The 22,702-nt window shown below is 37.3% G+C and overlaps 1 protein-coding gene across 15 annotated transcripts in view; it reads left to right on the top strand.

Annotated features, from left to right (window-relative positions):
• The window catches only part of RUFY3 (RUN and FYVE domain containing 3), an 89,014-nt gene that overhangs the window by 25,267 nt on the left and 41,045 nt on the right, over positions 1–22,702 (top strand). The window contains exon 2 of one of the 15 annotated variants that reach the window (XM_049886090.1): positions 10,184–10,237. The exons of 12 other annotated variants lie outside the window; for them this stretch is intronic. In XM_049886090.1, coding sequence (XP_049742047.1) covers positions 10,184–10,237 — 54 coding nt within the window. Of the gene's footprint in view, positions 1–1,161; positions 3,552–10,136; positions 10,238–22,702 lie in introns of those variants that run through there. 2 more of the 15 variants (XM_049886081.1, XM_049886089.1) reach the window with 2 other exon arrangements.

Here is a 22,702-nt window from a genome sequence, read left to right as displayed (position 1 = left end):
ATGAAACCACTTAACTGAAAAAAAAAAAAAAGTTGATGAAAAATCAAAGCTTCAATTGTTTTCATAAATTTGTTAATTGTATCAGAAATAGCACTTAGCTATAAATGCCCTTTCTGTGTTTAATAAAACACCTGTGTACACACACAGGTGTGTGTGTGTGTGTGTAAAATTACATAAACCAGATTTAAGGCATCTGGTTATTACACTTTTCTGTTATGATTAAACAGCAATCGTACGTGTTTAGGGCCTACATACATGTTTAGGATGTAAAGACGTATATATGTTTTCCATTCCCCAACAAAGTCTCCATTTTGTCTTTCATTTTCATTTCCACAACTGCTAGGATCTGATCATGTCACCCACTTTTCAGCATTTCTCCAAACCCATGTCTTCTCTGTACTACTTCATTCTTTGTACACTGCCAGATAAGTCTTCATGAAAGTAACTTTTCATTCTAGTACAAGAGGCCTGTTTCAGTTTACCTTCTGTATTGAACATAGTTGTTGTCGTCAAGTCACTTCTGACTTATGGCAACCCCATGTGTTACAGAATAGAATTGCTCCATGGGGTTTTCAAGGTTGTGACCTTTTGGAAGTAGGCCTTCAAGCCTGTCTTTCTAGGCACCTCTGGGTGGGTTCAAACTACCAGCCTTTCAGTTAGTAGTCCAGCTGCTAGTTAGCACCAGCCAGGGACTCATTTAACACAAAGTATTCCTGAAAAAGTGGTGGTGGTATAGCAGGAGGAAAAGCTATCATTCATTGAGCAGTTACTTGGTACCGGGAAGTTTGCTGTGCCATTTAATCCTCACAACAACCCTTTAAGCCTGGGTACTGTTATTGTCACCAATTTATAAATAATGAAAATAACATTTGGAAAGCTAGCAAGTGATAGAACAAGGATTCAAACTCAGACAGCCATGGTTCAACCCATATGCAACACTCCTATGCTAGAATTCAATGAGTCCAATAACCGACTTGCTTGTAATAAGGGAATTCTCCTTCCCAGTCTTTGGTGACATATTTCCAGCAGTTTTGTATGTAATTTAACACAGCATTGGAAAGCTTAAATCCAGTGAGTATCCAAATAAGGCCAAAAAAATAGATTGTCATCAATTAAATGACCAGACCTTTTTATGTACTCATTTTCTTTTTCCTCTTTCTACTCATTTTTATAAAATATGTATATAATAATTGTGCAGACACAGCCAAACAGCAAAAGTAGTACACGAAATTAACCTATCTGATCTCTACATGCTAAATGTAATATGTTTCTCAAGCTGATGTACAAAAATGATGTGAAAAGCGTTTTGTGATAGCAGCGTGTTCATAATTTGGGATTGCTTGAAATAGTAGCAACACTGAATCCTTAACACTGCCAAGCATTGCCATACCCTCCTTTAAGTAACTTTATATATCCAACGTTTTTTCAGACTCCTTTTCGATATACTTAGTCCTGCCAGGCTGTTGATTCTGAACTTCACCAAAACTCCGATTATTCTCGTCATACTGTTCCTTCTTAAGATTCTTCACTCCGATACTACGGTAAATCAGGAAAGGGAAAGGACTCCTGACTCCTTTCACTTGTTTAAATGCACTTGGAATTATTCTCCAGTTATTTATTTGATGCTTCCTTTATAAAAAGTATATAGGAATTTCTTTGGAGCATGACTTGACTTTTCCATGTTTCAGAGGGCCTCTTACTACTGTGTACTGTTTATGGTCTGTGCCCAACAAACTCTCGATGAACTCAGTAATGCCCTAACCCAAAAACCAAACACATTGCCATTGAGTCGATTCCAACTCATAGCCAGAGGACAGGACAGAGTAGAACTGCCCTATACAGTTTCCAAGGAGTGGCTGGTGGATTCAAACTGCTGACCTTTTGGTTAGCAGCTGAACTCTTAGCCACTCTACCACCAGGGCTCCAATAATACCCCATAACCACAGAAAATAATTCATTTTAAAAGATAACATAATGCCTTCCATAGTTATTTTTAACTAGTTACAATTTAATTTATGGTTTCTGTTTTTTTAATTTCCTTCTTTTTTTTTTAATCAGCTATCTCATTTTTCAGACTCAATGTATATTATTTGGGAAACAGTAGTATAATGTAGCTGTTTCAAATAAAGTAGCTTTTTTTTCTTTTTTAATCTCTCTATGAGTAAGATTTAGTGCTGATGAAGGTATGTGTAAAACTCAGGAGCTCTGCTAGTAGGAGTGTAAATTCGTACAGCTCTTGTGGAAATCACTTTTTCAGTGTGCATCAGGACCCTTAAAAATTAATTCCCAGGGGTTATGCAGCCAAAGAAAATAATCAGTGACACATAGAAAAAGTTTATGTATGTATATTTGTCACAGTATTATGATTTATAGTAGCAAAACCTTGACAGCAATTTAATTAGCCTGATAAGGAAATTGTTCAATAAATTGTAGACCACTTATCCAGCAACCATTAAACATTGTGTTGTAGAAGAATGTATAATGGCATGGGATAATGTTTAGAATATAAGTTTAAAAAGCTGGCCCCCAAGCCACATATACACTGTGGTCCCAATTTTATTTAAAATGCACGTGAGTAAAAGGAAATGTACCAAAAAAGGATCATGGAATTACAGGAGATTTTTATTATGTTCCTCATATTTCTTTACATCTTCAAAATAGTCTACAAGAGGATTTAAAACAAACAGACACACAAACCTGTTGCTATTAAGTGTATTCCAACTCACAGCAACCGTATAGGACAGAGTAGAACTGCCCCAGAGGGTTTCCAGGGAGCGGCCGGTAGATTTGAACTGCTGACCTTTTAGTTAGCAGCTGAACTCTTAAGCGACTGCACCACCAGGGCTCCACAAAAGGATATTTTATTATAATCAGAAAATAATGCTATTTTTTAAAGAAAAAAAGCTTTATGATAATTATAGGAGCACACTCATCCGTCCATCTGACTCATTAAGTACCTTCCGTGGCAGAGTTTCACATACCCACAAGCAGGAGCAATCGCTGGAAAGTGGAGCTTCTGCTTTGGATTGGATTTCCAGTATGCTTTCCCCACATTTCTATTAGATGTTTGAGTTTTTTCAGGCCACAGACCTGTGTTTGTTTACCGGGATGCTTTGTTTTCTCAGCTGCTGGAACGCTGCATGCAGTGCACAGGTGGCTCGCGGTATCTAGACTTGGAAGCATTTTCTCCAGCATTTCATTTTTTCCTTTCCTAAGAGTTCTGAAAATAAAACCTGGATCACCAGGATTCTCTTTTTCACAGAATCATGTTACTGTTTTTTGCTTTCGCTGTGGCATGCCCCCGTTAATAATCTGCCCTTGGTGAGATTACTGGAACATTTGTTGCCACCAGTCTGGCTAGACTGAGATATTCTCAGGTTCTCTGTGTTGTGGTTACGTTGCGCACAAGGCAGTCTTTGTGAACTTCTCAAACGGAGAAGGTCGTAGCTTTTAATACCATCTCAGAAGCCTACAAAGCAGAGTTCTTTGGACAAGATCATCCCTTCTTGTTTCTCTGCCCTGAGAATAACCCAGCTAGCTACGCTTTCAAGGTAAGTCTTACCCACCTTGCCTCCCAGGATTTTATAAAATCCTAAGTCTGAGTGAAAGTATCAGCCGATACTTGTACCCTGATCTCTATTTAAACCACAAAACAGCTGCATTATGTCTCTGAGCCTGATCATAATTTGTGTGCTGCCTAAACCAGCTTTCTCCTTCCTGGTTGAGGTCTACTTTCAGTTTCTTCCTGACTCCACCATACTCCTGACCCGTGCACGCGCTGGTGTTTGTGCTAGTGCACTGTCATTAGTCATAGTGTACTTGGCTCTCTATTGGTGAGCCTTTTCTGGACCTTTCTTAGAACAGCTTTTGCTTTAACCTTAAGTTGTGCCTTTTTTAACGGAGTTCACATTAACTACTTTGGGTTATCAGTTTCTTATGTCTGAAACGAATCACTGAAATATTAATCATTTTCCAGCGGTAAATGCTGTACCAGATCAGATAGCTACTACTCAGTGATGGGGCTCAGAGTAGAGTCGGGCTGTCAAATTCCCAAGCCTGGGTACTTGTGGGACTTGGCTGGAAAGAGGACAAGTACTGTCATTGGAGAAGGCCCACAGTATTCCCTGCTCTTCAGTTATGTTGTGTTGTTTTGTTTTTTTTGGTGGCATATCTTCTTTGGGGGAGGGCAATAGTGGGGGGTGGAGAGTATGATGGGGCAGTGTTTCCCATCATGGTTCCTCCAACCTCCACCAATCCGCTGTGACTGCTCTGCAGTGCGTTTGTGGAGAGTAAATTCTAAAATGTGTTCTTTCGCAATTTTTGGTCTTCGAACTTTTCCAGAGAACAAATAGAAGGATTTGGTGAGCTTTGAAGCTCATATATAAGGCAGTGATACATACTTACTGCCAAATGGCCCCGGGTACATTTTTTTAATCATAATTAAATCTTTCCCAATAAAATATGTCAATATGGTGAAAATAATTTTTTTTTAGAAAATATCTTTAGTATTGTTACATATATATTTTTTAATGGAAATAACTTTTTTTTCTAGTTAGAACTGATATATTTGCATTATGAGTCATAGAATACAGGAAAGTATAACATACCAAAGAATAAAAACTCATCTAAAATTCTAACACCGAAAAATAACCACTGTTAAAATTTAGTAACTGTATTTCCAGATTCTTTTTTAATATATACACATAGAATTCATATTTTTTAAATAATTTATTCTTTTTGTTGAGAATATACACAGCAAAACATACACCAATTCAACAGTTTCTGCATGTACAGTTCAGTGACATTGATTACATTCTTTGAGTTGTACAGTCATTCTCACTCACCCTCCTTTTCTGAGTTATTCCTCCCCCATTAACACAAACTCACTGTCCCCTAAGGTTCCTGTCTAACCTTTTGAGTTGTCAGTTTGATCCCATATAGATAGTTCTTAAAAGAGCATAATGTTCATAGCAGACATTCTTTACTAGCTGAGCTAAACAATTTTTTTGGTTTTAAGGGGTGACGGAACAGGAGAAAGGTGGGGTGCAGAACTCAAATTCTAGTAAAAAGACTGGACTTAAAGGTCTGAGACTGGAGGGACCCCTGAAGACATGGCCTCCAGACCCTCTGTTACTCCAGAACTGAAACCATTCCCGAAGCCAACTCTTCAGACAAAGATTAGACTGGACTAGAAGACATAAAATGATATTCGTGAAGAGAGTGCTTCTTAGCTCAAGTAGATAAAAAAAAAAAAAAAATCAAGTAGATACATGAGACTAAATGGACAGCTCCTGTCCAGAGGCGAGATTGAGAAGGCAGAAAGGGACAAGAGCTGGTTGACTGGCCGTGGGAAATCCAGGGTGGAAAGGAGGAGTGTGCTGTCATATTATAGGGAGAACAACTAGGGTCACGTAACAATGTGTGTGTAAATTTTTGTATGAGAAACTAACTTGAACTGCAAATTTTCACTTAAAGCACAATTAAAAAAAAAGGGGGGGGGATATTTTTGGTTTAAGGTTTAAAGATTATCACAGGGCAATAGTTTTAGGGGTTCATCCAATCTCTAAGGCTGCAGAACAGAGTTCACATTTTTAAACATAAGATCATACCATGCCTGTGCTGTATGACCTGTCTCTTTTTACTCTACAATATCCTATATCAATAAATAGAAATCTGTATCATCCCTTTTAATGTTTTCAATTGTTTGGATATGCCTTAATTACTTAAGCTGTTATAGATGAGTTGTTTCTAAATTTTACTAATACAGTTTTGATACCTCATTATGTGTGTAACTTGAACACTTTACCAATTTTCATTTCTAGAATTTGAATTTCTGGGTCAAACGGTAATGTGTTTAAAATTATTACACACATTGCCAAGCTGTCTTAACATTAAAAAAGATTTTTTTGAATAGTCTTGTATTGTGAACTTTCATACTTAATTTCAATTTGATTTTGTCTTTTGCTGCTACAGTTGGTTGTGTTTTCTCACACTTTATTAAAATCTGAACTTTCCAAAGGATACAGCTGTGGTTTTGAAAGACAGTTGGTTCTGTGGCTGTGAACTGTATGATAATGTTTTAGCTCGTTTTTTTTTTTTTTTAAGCTTGTTGTTGTTTTTAGGTACTGTCCTGTTGGTTCCGACTCATAGCGATCCTACGCGCAGCAGAACAAAACACTGCCTGGTCCTGTGCCATCCTCATGATTGTTGTTATGCTTGAGCCCATTGTTGCAGCCACTGTGTCAATCCGTCTCGTTGAGGGTCTTCCTCTTTTTCGCTGGCCCTCTACTCTACCACGCATGATGTCCTTCTCCAGGGACTGGTCCTATCTTTTTTAAGCTAATGACTCTTAACTGTGCAACGAGAAATTTCTTACTTTTTTTAGATTGCAAGGGTTTGCTTTTGAGAGGAAAAAGACTGCTGCATTTTTTTTTTTTTTTTTTCCTTTCTCCTAGAGCCATAAAACTTAGGGAGTGTATAAGATATACTCTGTTTTTATCTGGAATCTCTGTGGGCAGCAGCTTCCCAGCTGAGATGGTTCAGAGACTTTATTTTTGCCAGTGCAGCCACTCAGGCAGGAAGTCAGAAGGTCTGTTGATCAGGGAGCCCCTTTTCCTCATCCCCTCACTTCCCATCGGCCCTGTTCTCCCTAGTATTCAGACTCACCTAGGTGACTTAGGACTCTAGACTTAACCTCTCTCAAATCACAGTTCCTTTTACTGTGTGTTGTAATTATTTAGATTTCCTCAAGGGCAATATATATGAATATTTCATCTTTGCAAACTTCATGGCCTTTGATCACCATAGGCACACAGTATTTGTTAAATGGCTCAAATATTGATCATGTGTTACTTTTTCTTCTTGATGTTTTTGTTTTTAATATGTTGTGGGAAGAATGAATGTTAATATGTTTTAATCCAGGCAAAGTATACTGAGGGCCACAAACTGTTAACCCTCGAAAAATGGAATGTGCTGGCACAGAAGCAAGAGTTGTCCATGCCACTATCCACCTCTTTGACTAATGTTTTAGATACATTTTTTGTTTGTTTAATTTTATTTTGGTAAAAATATATATAATAAAACTTTTTTGTTTTTTTGAATAATTTGACATTATTTCGGAAGGCACAATTTTTATCTTTTACAAATCCCACCTTGGGGTTATAGAAGAACAGCATGGTAGCCGTTGTTTATTACAACAAAGTGTTGAGCATGCCAAGGTAGAGTGAAGGATGACTTTAATGAAATACAGACCTTTTACCTTTTGGAGGAAGAGCGTTTTCTTACATTAATTTCATCATTGCGACACCTGTGTAACTAAAGGGCCCTTCACCTTAAAAACAAAACAGGGAAGATGTTTGGCTGGGACAGAAGAGTGCTCTGGGCAGAACACACCAAGAGGATGCACTCCTTGTATCCACCACCCGTTCCTACCTAGGAACACTCCTGCTAGAGCTCTTCTCTCCTCAGATCTTGGAGGATTTTTATGTTTTGCTTTTTAATAAGGGAAGCTTTTATTTTATTAGGTAATAAAATACATTTTCTGTTCAAAGAAAACGTAAAAGGGCAACATTCATCCTGTCGACTTCCTCAAGGTCACATAACGAGTCTGTAAAGCAGCTATATACTGTTGAAAGATTTTATTCTTGTGAATCTATAATCCTACAGAATATGTAAAATTTATAGCATATAGCATATTGTCAGAAGATTGTAACACAGTGACATGGCAAATACATCTACATGTAATGTATTTTAGCACCAACTTACTGTAAAATAATAGTGGTAATACTTACATTGTGCTTTTTCTGTGTGTGGTAACTTTTCGAAGTGCTTTATGTATACAGGTCCACAATTTCAAAATCCAGAAAAAACCTGAAAACGAAAAGCATTTTTAATAAGTTTGAACGTATTTGGTGGTAAAACCTGACCTAAACAGACTTGAGGTTTTATGTATGTGTGTATATGTACATGTATATGTAAGTGTGTATATATATACACACATACATATATACATACACACATACATACATATCCAGTTTAATCTGAATATTCATTTATTTCCCTGCAGGAATATTAATGTGCTTGATTATGGGGTGCTGGCCCAGATCCTGCAAGGAGATAAGTAATATATATGTGTGTCCTTTTAACCTTTTTAAAATTTAAAAAATTCTGAATTAAAAGTACATTTGGCCAAAAAATATTCAAATAAAATATTTTGGACCTGCGTTCACTCTTTTATTCTTCATGACAATGCTGTAAGGTAGGTGCTGTTTTTAGCCCCATTTTACAGATGATGAAACTGAGTAAAAAGAGATGAAGTAACTGGACCAAGGTCATATAGCTAGTAAGGGGCAGTGCTGGGATGCCAGCCTCAGTTTTCAGGCTCTTGAGTTTGTTCTCTGAACCATCATGCTCTTCTGCCTCCGTTTATAAAGTGACTTGCTTGGAATGTTGACAGAAGCTAGGAATTTAACCCTGGTTTTCTGTGTTGTACTCTTGTACTTAGTTTTTTAAATTGTTAATTTCTAAAATTTTGAATTGGGGGTAATTTTAAAGACTAACAGATAACGTGCGTTCTTTCTGCATTACCTATCCTCATCTGGGTATCCTCATCCTGGAGCCCTAGTAGCACAGTAGATAAGCACTCAGCTGCTTATTGAAAGGTCTGCATTTTGAACTTACCAGCCGTTCCACGGGAGAAAGATGTGGCAGTCAGCTTCTGTAAAGATTAAAACCTGGGAAACTCTATAGGACAGTTTTTACTCTGTCCTTTAGGGTCTCTGTGAGTCAGAATCAACTCAGTGGCAACGGATCAAGGTTTAGGTCTTCGTCTTCATGTCTAACCCAACCAGATAATCTATATATATCTAGTTTTCAGAAAAGTTCCACTTTAATCACACATCACATTACTAAATCCCCATCTGCCTCCCGGTTTTCTGAATTTAAATTTAAAATTTAACCTTTTTTATATATTTGTAATTTCTTTGTGCATCTTTGTAAGATTACCAGAGTGTACCCATACAGCCCACTTACAAATCACTATACTACATCAGAACTAAAAATTAATCAATTTAATTACAGTGATAACTTAATAAACTAATAAGAGTAGGACAAAAGATAAATTCTTTTCCTAGATAATGATTCCAAATTATTAATCACTTCAGATCCTATGATGGCCTCTGTGGCGAATTTTTCTAGAAAGAAGGATATCCTGGACAAAATGTTTTTCGCCTATTTTCCCTTTTTTGTAATTTTTTACTTTTGAGAACTTCCGTTTATTCAGTACAAATTTACACATGTGAACTTCATATAACTTTACGAAATTAAGTATATTACAGTTGTGTGGTATAGTAGTTTCAGAGTTACTAGAGGATAAAGCTCCTCATTTTTTTGAATTCTCATTGGTTCTCAAAAGTGATCTTGCATCTTTTTTTTTTGGGATCTTGTATCTTTAAGAGGAGAAAGTTTCTGTTATGTTTTGTAACCTTTGCATTCTTTCCTGTCCTTTTGCCTCACATGGAATATTCTGTGTGCAAGAACATTGAATTTGTAGTAAGAAGAGACAGTACCATACCTAAACTGAATAAACATTTGGCTTTATTGAATTATAACTGATTTGTCTATCTTCAAAGCAGCATCCATTCCTTTATTTTTGTTTTGGGGAAGGAGAATTGGTGGCAAGGGACAGGAAAGGTGTTTGGATTTTTAGTTATTTTATAAAAAATCACTAGTTTGCATCATGATATTTGTCCTGAGTCTAAAAAATATTCCCTGCATGTTTTTCAGCTTCATTGAAGTGATCAAAATAAATCCTAAGTGAGGCTGTAGTACCCTTAGAATACAGATAGCCTAATTTTTATTTTCGGTGGAAAAAAACATTCATTATTCTTTTATGGGATATATGCCTTTGTTTCCTTTTACTTGAAACTTTGAAATTACTAATTGTAGTTTTCAGACATCTTTAGTGTTCATAGTTGCTGTCTCTGCTTAGTTAGTGTCCTGTCCCTCCTTGGGTATATTATCAGCCCTTTTCACTGTTAATCCCTGGATTAAACAAAAAGAGTTTTGAGTTCTAGGGACCTCCCTTCAGTTACCTCTTTTGAAACTTTGTTTTTAATAGCACTTTTCTTTCTTGGCTTGCATGACATTTTATCTTTCTTTTCCTTTCTTTTTGCCGTTTGCAAAGACTCTTGGGAGGATTTGACAGATTTGGTGGAGCAAATGCGTGATGATACAGAAGGTGCGTGCCACACCAACATCTTTCAGCTTTTTTTCTTTAATTTTCTAACTGCTTTTTGATTGTTTTCCATAAGAGGGAGTGTCAGCTTTAGGTTTTACTTCCCATGGCAGTAACTGCAGTAAGCACGTTTGCCATGTTTTTTTATACAAGTTAGGTTTTTTCAGAGTCCTGCATTCATAATCTTTGTACCTGTGGTTCCTGGTAAAGTAGCACTGATGTATGTTTACGTTGCTCCTTTAGAATACTTAAGTAACATGTTAAAAGGGACAGTCTATCAGTTTTTTTTTCTATGGCTGTTTTTTCATTTGTTGGGAAAGTGTAAATGTTTTTATCACCCATGTGAAAAAAAATAGGCATAGTTCTGTGAATTTCACAGGAATCAGAAACAAACAGATCCCAGGAATCTATGGTTTTGGTGTGGAATATGGCTCTGATTTGTAGGTTCCCGTGACATTAAAAGCATTGTCGTATAAATAGCCTTCCTTTCTGATGGAATTACATTCCTTTCTGGTAGAATTAATATTTTGAAAAGTAGCACATATATTCTAACATCTTCAGGCTTCCCAAGCCAATCATTGTTTCTTCAGTAACTGGCACCTGAGGTTTCAGAGAGCTCAAGGTGATTTACAAGTTTTATAATAAAATAGAAAAATTGGCTCCATTTTCCTATATCATTTTACATTCTCCCATTTTCCCCAAGCAGCTGCAGTTATCCCTGGCTTTTGCACACTCCCCTACCACACATGCCATCTATCACTCTGCCTGGTCAGGCCTTTGCACTGCCCTCTGCATGAGCCACCCTCGTCCCTCTCTCCTGCTTTTTCCTGTGTCATCCCACCCAGAACACTTACCCTCCCTCCTTCCTTCCACTTTGCTTCTTGCTCAACCCTTCAGTCTAGGTGGGAACTCTGCCAAGTGTTCTCTGACCGCCTTGGCTCACATTCATTTCTCCTTTCACTCAAGTGCTGCAGCGCTTGGAATTTAAGGCTTTTTATGTGTTCTCTAATTCTTGTGTGTTTATCACCCCAATGAAAGTGTAAACTCCTTGAGAGTAGAGCTTGTCTTTAACTTCTTGGTATCCTTATCAGACCTGGGGTGGTACTGTCCTCAGTAGATTTGGTCATACTAGACACAGCCTAAAGGAGTCCTGGTGATGCAGTAGTTAAAACGCTCAGCTACTAGCTGAAAGAACAGCATTTCAAACCCACCAGCCACTCTGTGGGAGAAAGATGTGGCCTTTGGCTTCTGTAAAGATTACAGGATTGGAAAGCCTCTAGGGTAGTTCTACTGTGTCCTATATGGTCGCTATGAGTCAAAATTTGACTCCACAGCAATGGATTAGACAGAACCAAGGCAATTTTTCTCTCAATAATAATGCCCAACAGTACCTTCTTCTTCAGCACTGTCATTGAATAAAAGTACAAATTATGATCCTAGGTTTCATCTCATTTCTTGTATGCAAGCTAACTTTGTGTTCCATGTTTGATTCTGCTTTTAATATAGCTGATTACATATAATTCAGTGAAAAAAAAAATATCTATTTGATAGCCTTAAAAACAAACAAAAAAAGAAGGAATTGATTTATTAGAGTGTTAACTATTACATTAGCTATTATCATCGTTATGATCACCATTATTTACCAGGCACCATATAGGTTTAAGACTTAAATTTTGTTACTGTCTAGGATGCTAGAGAAAAATGCTACCTAAGAGCCAACATAACCTGTGCCTTTAAGGATTTCTTCACCATCACTCACCCCAGGCAAAATTTCATTTGTTTAATTGAAAGTTCTAATGCAAGAGTCATGTGTATTTTAAGAGTCAGCCTTCTCTTTTTATTTTTGTTTTTGCTGGAATTTTTGTGAATGGTTATTATAGTTGAAATCAAAGGGAAGTAAGATGAACTATGACAATGTAGTACGTAACATACCTGGAAGATGTGAATTGCTTAAGAACCTGTTTACAGAGTTTTTCTTAAAAAAAAAGAAGAAACAAAGCAGAATGGGGCCAAGGGAAAGGATTTTACTTGTTAACTTTTTTTGAGTCCTTATTTCATGTCTTTTTTTCTCATTTCCTGGTTTTCTCAGTGCATGTGTTCACAGTTATATGAAATGCCGGAATTTTACTGTATTATGTAACTTAGAAACTTTGTAAATGAGTACTTGTAACAGGAATAAATGAGTTATGGAGTATTACCTACGCATAACAAAACAGCTCAGGGTCTTGGGAGGATCCTGGTTTCAGACTGTGAGAAAGCCAATGATATATGTAGGCTCATCTTTTCAGAAGACTTTCACTGCTGAATTATTTCAATTCTATTTCCTATCTCTTATTGTCACAGATAGGAACACAACAGTTGGCCTTTGTATAGATGAAGTGTTAACACTGGCTTCCTGTCTCTTGGACAATTACTTTTAAAAATAAACTTTAGGAGGTTGCAGATTTGAACTGTTGTGATTGTTGTTATGTGCCGTCGAGTTGCTTCCAATTCATGGCAACCCTATTGGACAGATTTTTTACAAGACAAGACTGAAGCTTTTTGTGATGAACTGATTTCTTACAGTGATGCAGAAAAGGATATTAGTTGATTTCACATTCAGTGTGTCTGTAACTCAGCTAGTAGAATATGAGAAGTTTTCTTAGCGTGGAATTGTTTCCTCCTTGCAACATTGATCAGTAATCTTGTATCTGACTTCATTATATGCTCTTAATTTCTGTCTAAAAAAGTTTTGAGACTCACCAGAAAAATTATGAAGATTAAATAAAATAATGAAAAACACATTATTACCTATTCACCTATTATAGGCCTTTAAAACAGGTTCTGTGAATTTGCAGTCACCAAGATTACTACCCATCTTTCTGAAGATTAAAATCGTCTAGACATTACTAGAATTGTGAAAATATACCTGTTTGAAATATTACCTGCTCAAGATTGCTTACTGGTTCCTTGCCATATTTTCTTTTGATTAAGGCTTGATGCCCACTATCTTGAATAATGGAAGGAACATACCTAAGAGATTGACTTGGTACCTAGTACTGTGCCACATAGTCATTCAATAAAGGTTTATTAAGTAAAGTTGTTACATTTATATTTATAGAGGATAATAGCTAACATTTATTGAGTTCTTATTGTGTCTCAGGCGTTTCTAAATCCTTAACATGTATTAATTTGTTTAATCTTCACAACTTTATGATTTTATAAATGAGGAAAGTGAGGCCTAGAGGTTAAGAAACTTTCCCAGTGGAATATACTCAGCAATAAAAAGGAGCAAACTATTGATACACACAACAACCTGGATGAATCTCCAGAAAATTATGCTGAGTAAAAAAATCCAATCTCAAAAGCTTATATACCGTATGATTCCATTTATATAATACTTTGAAGTATCAAAACTACAGAAATGGGAAACAGATTAGTGGTCACTAGGGGTTAAGGAGGGAGCAGTTTGGGTGGGAGGGAATGGTTTTGGCTATAAAAGGACAACATAAGGAGTTCTTGTGGTGATTGAAATGCTATGTGTCTTGACTGTATGAAGTGTCCTCGTTATGATACTGTGCTATAATTTTGTAAGATGTTACCTTTATGGGAAACTAGGTAAACTCACTATTATTTCTTAAATAGCTTTATGTGAATCTATAGGTATCTCAAAATAAAAGGTTAAAAGAAAGAGGGAAAGAGAAACTTGCTCAGGGTTGCACAGCTAGGAAAGGATTTTAGTAGAGTTCAGACTCTAGGAGACTAATTCCAGAGCTTGTGGTTTTCACCACGACATGAGGTCTTCAAATCTATTTGACTCAAGCTCCACTGTAAAAATATATTTTCATCAGAACTTAGTACACATATTTATTTTTATATATCTAAAACAGGTTTTTGAAACTACATAACCTTACTCTATGGAATGCACTAAGTTGATGTGGGAGCCCTGATGGCACAGTGGGTAAGAGCTTGGCTGCTAATGAAAAGGTCAGCAATTTGAATCTACCAGCTGCTTCTTAGAAAGCCTACAGGCAGCTCTACTCTATCTTGTAGGGTCACTATGAGTCAGAACTGACTTCAATGGCATTGAGGTTGGTTTTTGGTCTTGGGTTAATGGGTTGTGACTTACAATTTGAAAGATACTACAGTGGCCTGTACTGTGCCTTTGGCATATATCCATTTGAGCTCTAGCCACTAAGTTAGATGCAAAAGAACGCTCCGTGAAATGTCCCTGTTTTAGGTTCTTTTCCCAGGCTATAATTTTTGGCACCTTTTAAAGGCAGGACCAGTAACCCTACATTCTTCTGTTTCTCTTTAAAACACCTCCTCTAGGGAAAGCCTGTTTTCTCATAATTGCCACTGTATTCCCTATGCTCATGATTCTCTAACCCCAAACTTTAATTTGGTTTTACAAAATGCTTCCACATACATATCCTTCACTGTATCCAAAACCAAGCATGTATTGCCCCTTACCTCCAAAACAAAAGAGCCCTGGTGGTGTAATGGTTAAGTGCTCGGCTACTAACCTAAAGGCAGTTCAAACCAGCAACTCCAAGGGAGAAAGACCTGACATCCTGTTTCCGTAAAGATTACAGCCAAGAAAACCCTGTGGGGAAGTCCTGCTCTGTCACATGGGGTCACTATGAGTCAGAATTGACTCGACGGCACCCAGGTACAACAACCTCCAAAACACTTAACTCAGCTTTCTCATTTCTATTAATGGCACACTGTGTTCCCAGTCTCCCAGGGCAAAAACCTTGTATTCTTGACTCCTCTGTTTCTTTAATGGATACTCTTAGACCCAGTCCTTCTCTCTTTTACCATATCTAATCTCTCATACCATGCTTGAATTACTGTAGTGCTTCATGGCAGGTCATTTTGATCCCAACCCTAAATTCATTTTGCATAATCCTCCCAGATTAATCATCCTTAAAATTTTAATCATACTGTGCCCCTGCTCAAAATGTACAGTGATTCTCATCGCCTGCTTCATTAATATACAAATCTAGCTTTAAAGATCTCTGTCATCTGACTGTACTCTAACCAAAACCAAACCCACTGTCGTCAAGTCGATTCCGAATCATATCAACCCTATAGGACAAAGTAGAACTGCCCCATAGGATTTCCAAGCTTTTTGTAAATCTTTACAGAAGCAGGCTGCCACACCTTTCTCCCATGAAGTGGCTGGTGGGTTTGTACCGCCAACCTTTTTGTTGGCAGCCAAGCACTTTAACCATCACACCTCCTGACTCTACTCTAACTATAGTTTCTGGTTCTCTCCAGTAAGAATTCCCCATTCCATTCTTGTTTTCTCTACCTCACTTCAAACACCCATTCCCATCATCTGGAATACTTTTTGCCATGTTTTCTGTGATTTCACAACATTTAGGGTCTGACTCAAGTCCCACAGTTTACTGAGATTTGTCATGCTTGTATCCATATTACTTTTCCTGTAATCTCATTTGGAGCATAAGCATCCACTATTCCAGGGGGTTTAAGGACAGAGATTATTGTTTGTTTTTTTTTTGGTTAGGTTTGAAGTATATCCTCCTTACAAGCTAATAAATTAACATGTTAGGAATACACGGAGTCACTGTACTAAAAAGAATTGGTCACTGTTCAGACTTTATAGGACAGCATATGATCAAGAACCTATGCCACTGAATGAAGAAGTGCAAACTACGCTGAAGGCACTGGTGAAAAACAAGGCTCCAGGAACTGATGGAATACGAACTGAGAAGCTTCAACAAATAGATACAATGCTGGAAGTGCATACTTGTCTAGGTCAAGATTGGAAGACAGCTACCTGGCCAGCTGATTAGAAGAGATCCATATTTGTGCCCATTCCAAAGAAAGATAATCCAAGCGACTGCAAAAATTATTTAACAGTATCATTAATATCACAGGTTAGTAAATTTTGCTGAAGATAATTAAAAAATGGCTACAGCCATATACGAATAGGGAACTGCCAGAAATTCAAGCCGGATTCAGAAGAGGACATGGATCAAGGGATATCATTGTTGATGTCAGATGAATCTTGGCCAAAAGCAAAGAATACCAGAAAGATGTTTACCTGTGTTTTACCAACTATGCAAAGGCGTTTGACTGTAGATCATAACAAATTGTGAATAACATTGCAAAGAATAAAAATTCAAGCACTTAGTTGTGCTAATGTAGAACCTGTATGTCGATTAAGAGGTAGTTGTTAGAATAAAACAAGGGGATACTTTACGGTTTAAAATTAGAAAAGGTCTGTGGCAGTGTTATATCCTTTCACCTTACTTATTCAGTCTGTATGCTGAACAAAAAATCCAATGAATTGGGCTATTGAAGAAGAACATGCCGTCAGGATTGGAGGAAGACTCACTAGCAACCTGAGATATGCAGATGACACAACCTTCCTTGCTTAGAGTGAGGATGACTTGAAGCACTTACTGATGAAAGTAAGAGACTATAGCTTTCAATGTGGGTTACACCTGAACGTAAAGAAAACAGAAATCCTTACAGCATCATGATAAATAGGAAAGAAATTGAAGTTGTCAAGGATTTCATTCCTCTTGGATCAGCAATCAATGCCAGTAGAAGCAGAAGTCAAGAAATCAAATGGCCCTGCTGCACTGGGCAAATCTGCTGCAGAAGACCTCTTTAAAGTATTAAAAAGCAAAGGTGTCACTTTGAGGACTAAGGTGCGCCTAACCCAAGCCATGGTATTTTCAGTTGCATCATAACCATGGATCCTGGCGGAAAGTAGAGAATACCAGAAAGATGTGTACCTGTGTTTTGTTGACCATGCTAAGGCATTTGACTGTGTGGACCATAACAAATTTTGGATTACGTTGTGGAAAATGGGAATTCCGGAACACTTAATTGTGCTCATGAGGAATCTGTACCTGGATCAAGAGGCAGTCATTTAAACAGAACAAGGGGATACTGCATGGTTTAAAGTCAGAAAAGGTATGCGTCAGGGTTGTATTCTTTCACCATACCTGTTCAATCTGTATGCTGAGCAAATAATCTGAGAAGCTGGACTGTATAAAGAAGAACAGGGCATCAGGATTTGAGGAATACTTATTAACATCGTGCATTATACAGATGACACAACCAGTCCTGCTGAAAGTGAAGAGGACTTGAAACACTTACTGATGAAGGTCAGAGACCACAGCCTTCAGTATGGATTGCACCTCAACATTAAGAAAACAAAAATCCTCACAACTGGACCAGTAAGCAGCATCACGATGAATGGAGAAAAGATTGAGGTTGTCAAGAATTTCATTTTACTTGGACCCACAATCAATACCCATGGAAGCAGCAGTCAAGAAATCAAAAGATGCATTGCATTGGGCAAATCAGCTGCAAAACACCTTTTAAAGTGTTGAAAAGCAAAGATGTCACCTTGAGGACTAAGGTGCACCTAACCCAAGCCATGATGTTTTCCATCACCTCATATGCATGCAAAAAACTGGACAAGGAATAAGGAAGACAGAGGAAGAATTGATGACTTTGATTTTAGGTGTTGGCAAAGAATATTGAATATACCATGGACTGCCAAAAGAACAAACAAATCTGTCTTAGAAGAAGTACAACCAGAATGCTCCTTAGAAGCAAGGATGGCAAGATTTCGTCTCACATACTTTGGACATGTTATCAGGAGGGATCAGTCACTGGAGAAGGACATCATGCTTGGTAAAGTAGAGGGTCAGCAAAAAAGAGGAAGACCGTCAATGAGATGGATTGACACAGTGGCTGCAACAATGGGCACAGTCATAATAACAACTGTGAGGGTGGTGCAGGACCAGGCAATGTTTTGTTCTGTTGTGCATCGGGTCACTGTGAGTCAGAATCGACTCAACGGCACCTAACAACAACAACAACATAACTATGCAAAAACTAGACATTGAAAAAGGAAGTCAGAAGAAGAATTGATGTATTCACATTGTGGTATTGGCAAAGAATATTGAATATATGATAGACTGCCAGCAAAACGAACAAATCTGTCTTGGAGGAAGTATAGCCAGAAAGCTCAGTAACTTTGGACATGTCATCAGGAAGGACCAGTCACTTGAGAAAGACATCATGCTTGGTAGAGAGTCAGTGAAAAAGAGGGACATTCTCACTGAGATGAATTGATACAGTGGCCACAACAGTGGTCTCAAACATAGCAACAGTTCTGAGGATGCCACAAGACCAGACCAATGTTTCATTCTGCTATACAAAAAATCGTTACAAGTTGGAGCCAACTTGATGGCACCCTAACAACAACTGTTTCTTGGATGCTGGTAGAACACACAAGACTTCTAGGTCAGAGATGAAGGACTTTATTATCTATGACACTTCAAACAGCCTGCACATCAGCGTATTTATGTCAGTTCCTCTTGCTTTGGAATCCCGTGGGTATGATGCTCTATGGCCCAGCTAGATGCTATGCACATGATGGGTTTCACAGCTGAGGAACACTGAGTTTGGGGAATCCATCACTTCTATAGGAAGCAGTAGGAAAGCGTACTGTTTGTTTAGGGTGAGAAGTTATCTCATCTCTCAAGATTATCAGCTGCATAAACAACCCTGAGGAATAGCGTGGGTAAAAGAATTACCGGGGCTTTGTAGTCCCAACAGAATTCGTTAAGACATGTAGGCACACAGAGGCCCAAGGAGGACAGTCTTCCAACATTTTATAGGTGAGATAAAGAGGAATTTAGGAATTTCCCCAACATCACTCAGGGAATATGAGAGAGGGATTTTAACTCTTCTAAATTAGAGATCTAACTGTTCTAGGTCACAGTGTTTCCCTCTAATACCTGTTTCAGTTATTTTCTTGGAATAACATTTTTGAAGTTCATCCATGTATCACAGCTTCATTCCTTTTTATGGCTGAATAATACTCCACTGTACAGACATACCACATTTTGTCTATTCATTCATTAGTTGATGGGCATTTGAGTTTTTTCTACTTTTTGACTACTCTGAATAGTGCTGCTATGAACATAACTGTATAAGTTTTTGTGTGGACATAAAATTCAATTCTCTTGTGACTGTGCCTAGGAAAATTGCTGGGTCATATGATAACTCCACATTTAACTTTCTGAGGAACTGCCAGATTGTTTTCCAAAGCAGCTGCATGATTTTACATTCCCACCAGCGATGTATGAGGGTTCCAGTTTCTCCAGTCTCACCAACATTTCTTATTATCCTTTTTTTTTTTCTTATAGCAGTCCTAGTGAGTATGAAGGATCCTAGGTGGCACAGGTGATTTGCAATTGGCTGCTAACCTAAAGGTTGGTGGTTCAAATCCACCCAATGACCCCATGAAAGAAAGGCCTGGTGAACTGCTTCCATAAAATATTACATCTAAGAAAATCCTATGGAACAGGACTACTCTGTAACACATGGGGTTGCCACGGGTTAGAATCAACTTGACACAACCGGTTTAATGAGTGTGAAGTGGTAGTTTAGTTTTGATTTGCATTTCCCTAATGACTAATGGTGGAGTGGGTAAAGTGATTGACTGCTAACTGTAAGGTTGGTGGTTTGAAACCACCAGTGGCTCCAAGGGAGAAAGATGTAGCAGTCTGCTGCCGTAAGGATTTACAGCTTTGGAAACCCTGTGCAGTTGCCGTGAGTCAGAATTGACTTGATGGCAGTGGGTTTTTTGGTTTCATGACTTAATGATGATCAACATATTTTAATGTGCTTCTTGGCCATTTATATATCTTTTTTGAAGAAATGTCTATTCAAATCCTTTACCCATTTTTTTGATTGGGTTATTTGTCTTTATATTGTTGAGTTGTAGGAGTTTTTTATATATTCTAGGCCCTTTATATACTAGAGTTCTTTATATGTTAGACCTTTACCAGACATCTGATTTACAAATATTTTCTTCTGTTCTGTGGATTGTCTTTTCACTTTTTTGATGGTATCTTTGAAGTGCAAGATTTTCATTTTGATGAAGTCAATTTGTCTATTTTTTCTTTGATTTTAGTGTCAGATCTAAGAAGCCATTTCCTAAGCCAGGGCCATGAAGATTTACCTATGCTTTCTTCTAAGAGTTTTATATTTTCAGCTCCTACACTTAGATCTCTGATCCATTTTTAGTTAATTTCTGTAATATGCTATGAGATAGTTGTCCAGCTTCATTCTTTTGCATGTAGATATCCAGTTGTTCCAGTACCATTTCTTGAAAAGACTATTCTTTCCCAATTGAATTGTCTTGGCACCCTTTTCAGAAATCAATTGACTGTAAATGTATGGTTTTTTTCTGGACTCTCCATTATATCCCATTGATATATGCATCTGTTACGCTAGTACCATACATTCTTGGGAAACTCTGGTGGCCTAGTGGTTAAGAGCAACGGCTGCTAACCAAAAGGTCGGCAGCTCAAATGTACCAAGTGCTCCTTGGAAATTCTTTGGGGCAGTCTGCTCTGTCCTACAGGGTCACCATGAGTCAGAATCAACTTGACGGCAACGGATTTGGCTTTTTGGTTTATCCATTCTTGATTATTGTTGCCTTGTAGTAAGTTTTAAAATCAGGAACTATGAGTCTCCTAACTTTTTTTTTTTCCCCCAAGATCGTTTTTGATTATTCTGGATCCCTTGCATTTCCATATGAATTTTAGCATCTGTTTATCAATTTCTCCTTAAAAAAAATGCAGCTGGAAATTTGAAAGGGATTGTGCAGATCAATTTGGGGAGTATTTCCATCTTAATAATTTTTAGTTTTCTAATCTATGAGCACAGGATATCCGTCCATTTCAGTCTTCTTTAATGTATTTCAGCTGTATTTTGTAGTTTTCAGCATATAAGTCTTAACATCATTTGTTAAATTTTTCCCTAAGTATTTTATTCTATTGTAAATGGAATTGTTTCCTTAATTTCGTTTTTGGATTGTTCATTATTAGTGTGTAGAAGAAATACAGTTGATTTTTATATATTGATCTTGTACTCTACAACCTTGCTGACCTCATTTATTAGCTTTAATACATTCTTTGTGAATTCCTTAGGGCTTTCTATATACAACGAAAGTTGTACTTCCTCCTTTGCATATTGATCTAGATGCCTTTTATTTCTTTCTTTCTTTTGCCTGATTGCCCTAGCTAGAACTTCTGTACAGTGTTGATAGAAAAGGTGAGAGTGACATCCTTGTCTTCTTTCTGATCTTAGGGAAAGCTTTTAATCTTTCTTCATTAAGTATGATATTAGCTGTGGATTTTTTATAGATGCTCTTTATCAGATTGAGGAAGTTCCCCGCTCTTCCTACTTTGTTGACTGTTTTATCATTAAAGGATGTTGGATTTTGTCATATACTTTGTCTGCTTCTATTGAGATGATCATGGGGTGTTTTTCTTTTATTCTGTTAACTTGGTATATTTTATTGATTGATTTTAATATGTTGGATCAACCTTACATTCTTGAGATAGATTCCACTTGGTCATGGTGTATAATGCTTTTTATATGTTGCTAGCTTTTATTTGTGAGTATTTTGTTGAGGATATTTATGTCTATATTCATAAGGAATACTGGTCTTCAGTTTTCTTTTCTTAGGATGTCTTTGTATGGTTGTGGGCTCGGTAATGTTGGCCTCATAGAATGAATCGGGAAGTATGCCTTCCTCTATTTTTTGGAAATGTTTGTGAGGAATTGGTATTAATTTCTCATTCAGTGTTTTGTAGAATTCAACAGTGAAGCCATCTGGTATTGGTCTTCTCTTGGTGGGAAAATTTTTGATTAACAGTTCAATAACTTGTTATAGGTCCATTCAGACTTTTCTCAGTCAGTATCTTCCAAAGAAATTGTTCATTTCATCTAGGTTATCTAATTGTTGGCATATAATTGCTCACAGTAAAAAAAAAATAATAATAATGATAATTGCTCACAGTATTCCCTTATAATTCCTTTTATTTCTGTAAGGTCAGTAGTAGTGTTCTCTCTGATTCCATTCCTGATTTTATTTGAGTCTTCTCTCTCTTTTTTGTCAGTTTAGCTAAATGTTTGTCAATTTTGTTGATCTTTTCAACTTTGGATTTTGTAAATTTTCTCAGTTCTTTTTCTAGTCCCTATTTCATTTATTTTTTCTCTAATCTTTATTATTTCTTTCTTTCTGCTTGTTTTGAGTTTAGTTTGTTCTTTTTCTAGTTTCTTAAGATGGACGGTTGTTACTGATTTGAGATCTTTTGGGGGGCCCCGGTAGCACAGTGGTTAAACATTCAGCCCCTAACCATAAGGTCAGCGATTGGAATCCACTAGCTCCTACTTGGAAACCCAAGGGAGCAAGCAGTTCTACTCCGTTCTTTAGAGTTGCTATGAGTCGGAATCCACTCGACAGCAGTGGGTTTGGTTGGTTTGTTTCTTAATATAGGCGTGTACAGCTATAAATTTCCGTCTAAACACTGCTTTCACTGAATTTGATAAGTTTTAGTATTTTATGTTTTTGTTATCATTCACCTCAAAGTATTTTCTAATTTCTCTTGTGATTTCTTCTTGGACCTACTGGTT

This window comes from Elephas maximus, chromosome 5 (assembly GCF_024166365.1).
Source record: "Elephas maximus indicus isolate mEleMax1 chromosome 5, mEleMax1 primary haplotype, whole genome shotgun sequence".
NCBI classification, from domain to species: domain Eukaryota; kingdom Metazoa; phylum Chordata; class Mammalia; order Proboscidea; family Elephantidae; genus Elephas; species Elephas maximus.
Note: the sequence above shows the minus strand (reverse complement) of the source record. Positions and strands in the feature narration are given on the sequence as shown.